This window comes from Micromesistius poutassou (assembly GCF_964030765.1).
Source record: "Micromesistius poutassou genome assembly, chromosome: 17".
Taxonomy (NCBI): domain Eukaryota; kingdom Metazoa; phylum Chordata; class Actinopteri; order Gadiformes; family Gadidae; genus Micromesistius; species Micromesistius poutassou.
Window position 1 is genome coordinate 15,643,586 of NC_140287.1, and position 6,715 is coordinate 15,650,300.

The window sequence follows — 6,715 nt, forward strand, 5'->3', positions numbered from 1 at the left end:
AGTGGAGCAGAGCTGAAGGCAAGAGAAAAGGGGTCCATCTCACGCATGGAAAATAATGTCATCTGCGGGGTATTAATAGAATGCAAGGTTTCCTTAAAGGGGACATATTATACCACCAGGTGTGAGTGTAATTAGCCATTACAAGCTGTTTTGAAAATGTGCCGCTTCTGACATGACATGGGGTGGATAGATGAGCAATGTTTGCTACAGTCCACTGGGTAGTCAGGTAGACTGATCTATCCAGCGTATATCTAGGTGGACACACCCACCTGTGATGTCAGAAGCGGCACATTTTCAAAACGGCTTGTAATGGCTAATCAAACTCACACCTGGTGGTAGGCCTCTAATATGTTTAAGAAGTCTGCCTGCAGGTTAGAAAGACTACTCTTCTTGTTCTCCGGAGGGCCTTTGAAACCTGTCATAAAGGAGGACGATCAGAGAGACAATGTAAGACTGACAGCATCCTGGTCTTCCCGTTTACACACATTCATGAACTAAATAAGGACACACACGCGTCATTGACCCTCCTCCGTCTACATTGATATAGTTACTCTACAGTTTTTTACTCACTTTGTCCTCCGCACAACCCTAATCATGTTAGACACAACAGTGCCACCCGGTGGTGGATATATGTATTACTTATTCATTAATATAGAAAATATCACTCATTTCACGGTATTTCGTCTCCACCCAATCGGGCGCAGCGTCGCATGCATATTTAAGGCATGTGTTCAAATATTTGCATACACAATCTTTAAAGTAGTATTAATTCCACGTTGTATTAAATAATACGATGAAGATTCATTTTGATAATAATTTAACCTCTACTCTCTAGACAATACGTTAACTTTTAAATGCTTTCCAGGCTAATTTTAATATTTCGTTTCGTGTCTCACGTTGAACTCCGACTGACAACTGCGCATAATCGGAAGCGAGAGGGCGGGAGAAAGCATAACCGGAAGTGAGAGGGCGGGAGCCGAGACTGTACCCGATCGCGGCTCAACATGGCGAGCGTACAGTGTACGAGAATGTGGGGTACAGTATTCTCCCTGTCGCTCCGATCGAGACTGCCCACGCTGTGCTTGTGTGTGACCCTCGTAATACACTTGACGTCGCACTCCGTGTCGGCGAGCCAGCGCCCCAGCAGCCTGAAGGAGATCACGGACGGGAACTGGGAGGACATCCTGGCCGGGGAGTGGATGATTAAATTGTGAGTAACGCGCTAACGCTGTGTGCTAAACGCTAGGCTAACGGACCCAGCGCCGAGCCCGCTGGTTTGTTTACGTCCACTGGCTGATTCAGAGCTTGACAGTCGCTCGTTGTTCGTTGTCAACAGGAATGGGATGTGATCTGTTGTGTTTCGTGTCTCTAGAGGTGTCGTTGTGCATGCATGTATGGACTCATGTCTAAGTGGGCTTACATAACAGTGGGCGCTTATACTTGGATTATAAACTAATGTTACTACGGGGTCTCACACCGACATGGATTGTTCTTCATACGCTTTGATTCGTCGTTTCCTGACTGTCAAGAGGGGTCTGTGGTTCCTCCCCTCAGCTTTGCCCCGTGGTGTCCTGCATGCCAGCAGCTCCAGCCTGCCTGGAGTGAGTTTGCGGACTGGGGGGAGGACATGGGGGTCAACATCGCCAAGGTGGACGTGACTGAACAGCCGGGTAGGCATTGTTTTCCCCCTACCCCACCCTAGCCCAGGCTTAAAAAGTCTCTCAGTCGGGCCCCTTTATGTTAATTTGAGTGTGTGTGTTCCTACACTCCCTAACGATGCACTCCTCCTCTCGTCTCCCGTAAGGTTTGAGCGGGCGGTTCATCATAACATCACTTCCTACTATCTACCAGTAAGTGGTCACTTGGGTTGATTCATTTCCTCTCTTCGTCTCTGAGCACGAACCCGTCCCTAGCTAGTAGAAACGCCCACTTCCTGTATTGCAAAGTGCTGTTAATTACTGTCACTATTACTAAGGCTTTGTGTTTATTAGAACACAAGTCATGTGGTTTTGTGTGTGTTTGTGTGTTCCAGCTGCAAGGATGGTGTGTTCAGGAAGTACCAAGGAGCCCGCACGAAAAATGACTTCCTCTCCTTCGTTGATGAGCAGAAGTGGCAAGCCATAGAGCCAGTGTCCTCGTGGTTTGGTCCCTCCTCCTTCCTGTGAGTTAACCAATAGTGTAGCTGTCATTAGGTGCCTGAAAGTATGAGGCTCCTAACTAGTAAAAGTATTTCCAATCACGGTGCATTTAAATTGTAAATCTGCAGCAAGACAAAACAAGAAAGAGCCTTTCTTTTTGAATTTGAGCTGAATGACACAAAATCAGTGTAACCAGAGGTCTCTTCTCTCTGCAGGATGAACTCGATGTCTGCTTTGTTCAAGCTCTCCATGTTTATCCGGGTAAGTGGTCTCCTCTTCCAGAACAGCCCGTTCTCTCATCAGCATGTAAATCACTCTCCTGGCCCCCCAGGGCGCGGCTCCTCTGACAGGTCCCAACGCGACGGTGATGTTAGATGTTCGGCATTGTTTCAGCCCACTCCCTTGTTTACGATCTCTCCCTGTGACGTGTGTTTCACCCACCTGTGATTGACGCGCAAGATGGATTAATCAAACCGATCAGGCAAAAGATGGCCAGATGGTTCAGAAGTTAGTTGTGGGCTCATGAGGCAGGCAGAGCAGGTTGCCTTGTAACCGGAAGGTCGCTAGTTTCGATCCCCGGCTCCTCCTAGCTCCTAGTATCGAGGTGTCCCCGAGCAAGACACCACACCCTAACTGCTCCCGACGAGCTGGCTGTCGCCCAGCATGGATGTGTGTGAATGTGTGTATGAACGGTTGTAAGTCACTTCGGATAAAAGCGTCTTCTAAATGTCCTAAAAATGTACAAGGCCATTTCTAACACATTACAGCTGAATAATAGCTCTTAACCCTCACCTCCGAGACCTTAACGGTGGCACTATATACATTTTTTAATTGGGTGTCCTGATTGTATAAATCCTGTGTTGATGTTCCCGTTTGTTTTTCAGCGTTGTCATAACTACATGACGGACCAGCTGGGGATTCCCGTGTGGGGCTCCTACATCATCTTCGGATTGGCCACCCTGTTCTCCGGCCTGGCTCTCGGATTGGTGGGTTTATACTGTCCCTTCCGGTTCAACCTGGCGTTGTCCTCTCAAGACGGAACGGCTGAAACAGGAGGCGGGACTATAAGTATTACATGGGTTTAGAGGAGAGAGGGCGGGACTATGAGTTGCATGGGCTTAGATGAGAGGGAGGGACTTTGAGCTGCATGGGTTTAGAGAAGCAAGAGAGATATTTTCAGTTACACTTTCAGTTACACTTTTGTAAACTGCTCACGGGAAGTGAGAACACGAAAATAGTGTTGCAATAGAGCAGGATATCTCGGCGGCGGAGTCAGGAAGTGGGGCCTGCGTGTTGATCGGATGATGATCTGAGAGTGATGTGGTGGCCGTGTGTCTCCTCAGATACTGGTGTTCATCGCTGACTTCGTGTTCCCCTCACGACGCTTCTCCTCGTCGGACTACTACCAGAGTGAGTATGGGGCGGTGGGGAACAAAGCCCACACCAATGGGGCGGCATGAGGCTCGGGAGGTAGAGCGGGTTGGCTGGTAACCGGAAGGTTGCTAGTTCGATCCCCGGTTCCTCCTAGCTGAGTGTCGAGGTGTCCCTGAGCAAGACACAAGACGGTGGTTGATGGTTTGGATTTCATTTATTTTTATTTATTATTTAAATTAAACAACGTGTGATTTGGTTTGGATGGATTTCTCTGTGAGGCCTGTACATATAGGATTGTAATGAAGGTGTGTAACTTATTTTGTTTCTCTAGTCTAAATAAACCATAAACTAGGCCTGGGCGATATGGCTGAAAGACATATCACGATATAACTCGATCATATTGATCGATATCAATAACTATTGATCATTTGAATGACCTAAAAAGACTAGGAATTACCATGCTGGATTTAAACACTTCTGTTTAACACTAAATATGACCTTCCACTGTTCTTCATTGATAAATACTCCAATGTCGATACAACAATGAAAAACACTTAAATATTGTAAATAAGTATGGAACCGTGTTTATGTAACAAACCCAGCTGCTAGATTCGGTAGTGCAGTCTCTTATCGATATATATTGAACATCAAAAGTCTATCACGATACGTTAATTTATTGTTTTATTGCCCAGGCCTACCATAAACACAGGTTAGCCGGTCCATTACATTTCCTAAGTCAAGACACCTCCTTCAAACAGAAATATTTCTCTTTACTTATTTGTGACACAAGGTTCAAGTATCTAATCTCAAGTGTATTATACTGTATTATAATGCAACCAGTGCTTAAAGTGTGTGTGTGTGTGTGTGTGTGTGTGTGTGTGTCCCTCTGTGTGTGTGTGTGTGTAGAGAAACAGAGCCTGCAGCAGGCCCGTCTGCTGCAGCAGCAGGAGGCCGACCACGAGGCAGACGGAGAAGAGGACGACGATGAAGACGAGGAGGAGGAGGAGGAGGAGGAGGAAGAGGAGTTCGGCGAGCAGGACCAAGACGAGGACTGGACCCGGAGGAGAGGCTCCCCGGAGGGCCGTCCCGAACCCGGGGCCCAGGGCTTCACGGAAGAGGCGGTGAGGAAGAGGATCGTGGCCCAGCGACAGGACGAAGAGGAGGACACCTAGAGGGTGTCGGCCCGTGGTCGAGAGCAGACCGGTGGCGTTTGGAGGCGGAGTTTGTTGAGTTTGTGGTTGCAGAAAGGTCAGGTCCTGAGGCGGCAGTGTTCACAGCCGAAGGTCCACAGATAGCCCCCTGAACACTGTGCGTTCTCCCTCCCTCCCTCCCTCCTCTCTCCCTTCCTCCTCCCCTGGTCTCCTCTGAGCCCTATGGACACCTGGCTCCTTCAGGCTCCGGCTGGCTCTAGGTCACCCCTCCCAGGCCTCCCTCTCCCAGGCCTCTCCCTCCCAGGCCTCTCCCTCCCATGCCTCTCCCTCCCATGCCTCACCCTCCCAGGCCTCTCCCTCCCAGGCCTCTCCCTCCCAGGCCTCCCCTCCCAGGCCTCCCCTCCCAGGCAACACCCTCCGAGGCAACACCCTCCCAGGCCTCCCTCTCCCAGGCCTCCTCTCCCAGGCCTCTCCCTCCCAGGCCTCCGCTCCGAGGCAACACCCTCCCAGGCCTCCTCTCCCAGGCCTCCTCTCCCAGGCCTCTCCCTCCCAGGCCTCTCCCTCCCAGGCAACACCCTCCCAGCATCTGGTCTCTCTTTCGGAAACTAACCGCCAGCTGGACAATTTAGCTGTTTGAGATGAGTGTTTGCTATGCATCTTTTTTCTTTTCCTCCCTTCTTATCCGCTTTATTTTGCAAGTGTTATTTTTCTGTTTTTTTTCAGCTGAGGCCTGATTTTAACATTGTGTTTACTCATACCTATATTGCTTATATCTTACGTTTTGTTTTGAATAATGGAATTGACCTGTAAACTTCGGTCTTTTAAAGACTCATTCGTAGCTGAAGTCTTTGGAATGAATCGAAACTAGATGGGTCCAAGATGGTGGTCAAAAATGGTTGGCTGATGGCAGTTGGGACAGGAAAGGGGGGGGGGGGGGGGGGCGGTGGGGTAACATAACATACTGACCGGTCTTGGTCGGACTAGACTGTGCTATATGGATTCTGCTGGAAAACAATCTCTTCTGTGTTTAAGTTACTGTAACTCCAGTTTAAAAATATGCCAAGGATTTCAGATGCTGTAAATATGATCCTGTTGTCTTGTTATAAGTTTGCACAACCGATAATCAGAGATTAGTCCGTTGGTGGGAAGTTATTCGTATTTTATTTTCAGATATTCATTTTCTGGTCACTGATGTCGTCACTCCATTGATTTCTAGTCGTACCATGGCCCACCGAAGCGTTGCATGCAGTTACACCACCGGGACAGCAGAGGGACCCTGCGCCCACCATTGTGCTAAATTCAATTTGCGTTTCTTCTCAGGGTCCGTCTGGTAAAATAATCCAAAACTTGACCGCGATGTTATTTTTTTTTTTACATTTTAATTTGGTTACTTATTAATCTATATCTAATTTATCTAATTTGACAGATAACATCAATAGGGTTTTGTATATTTGCAACGTATCTCAACCCACCCTTGTTTTTCTTTGATAAAGTAGGGATGTTCCTTTGTATTGGACTGTATGAATTTCAGTCAATAACCCACAATTATGATGGCACATTTTACTATGGATTTGAATTACAATAAATAATATTTGTTGTTGCAGAAAACGGATTATTTCTTAGGTTGCTTTTATTGTGAAAAGCTAATCTCTTCGGCGGTTACAGAAGGTCCACCGACTCTTCATGTTTATAGACTTTACAGCTCTTTGAGGTGCATAACTCTGAAAAGGCTGTGCTCCTTTACCGTGTGAACCAAATAAAAACATTTCAGAAAGTTTCACACTTGGCTCTGCTTCAGGGAATGAACTCAAATTCTTCATGGAAATAAGAATTTTTACAACTCAAGACTTGAACATTTGATCGTTTTCAAAAGTTGATGACTACAATGATGCGTCTTGGAATTGCGCTTGCTTTTGATTTTGTTTTGCCAGCCTGTCCCGCCCCGGTTTGATAGACACGAAACAATAACTGCATGAAGGAGTAGGCTCTGTTCATTGGAGCACAGAAGGAACTTGCTCGTGTATTTCTGTTGACTTCAGAATTCCGGGGAAT

General features: G+C 47.4%; 1 protein-coding gene across 1 annotated transcript; it reads left to right on the plus strand.

Moving 5' to 3' along the window:
• Positions 1-983: 983 nt before the first annotated feature.
• Positions 984-6,434, plus strand: tmx1 (thioredoxin-related transmembrane protein 1). The gene is made up of 8 exons (XM_084482648.1): positions 984-1,210; positions 1,555-1,670; positions 1,805-1,850; positions 2,033-2,161; positions 2,354-2,399; positions 3,023-3,124; positions 3,482-3,548; positions 4,419-6,434. The coding sequence occupies exons 1-8, from the start codon at positions 1,005-1,007 to the stop codon at positions 4,682-4,684; spliced, it is 978 nt and encodes a 325-aa protein (XP_084338774.1). The 5' UTR covers positions 984-1,004; the 3' UTR covers positions 4,685-6,434.
• The last annotated feature ends 281 nt before the right edge of the window (positions 6,435-6,715 follow it).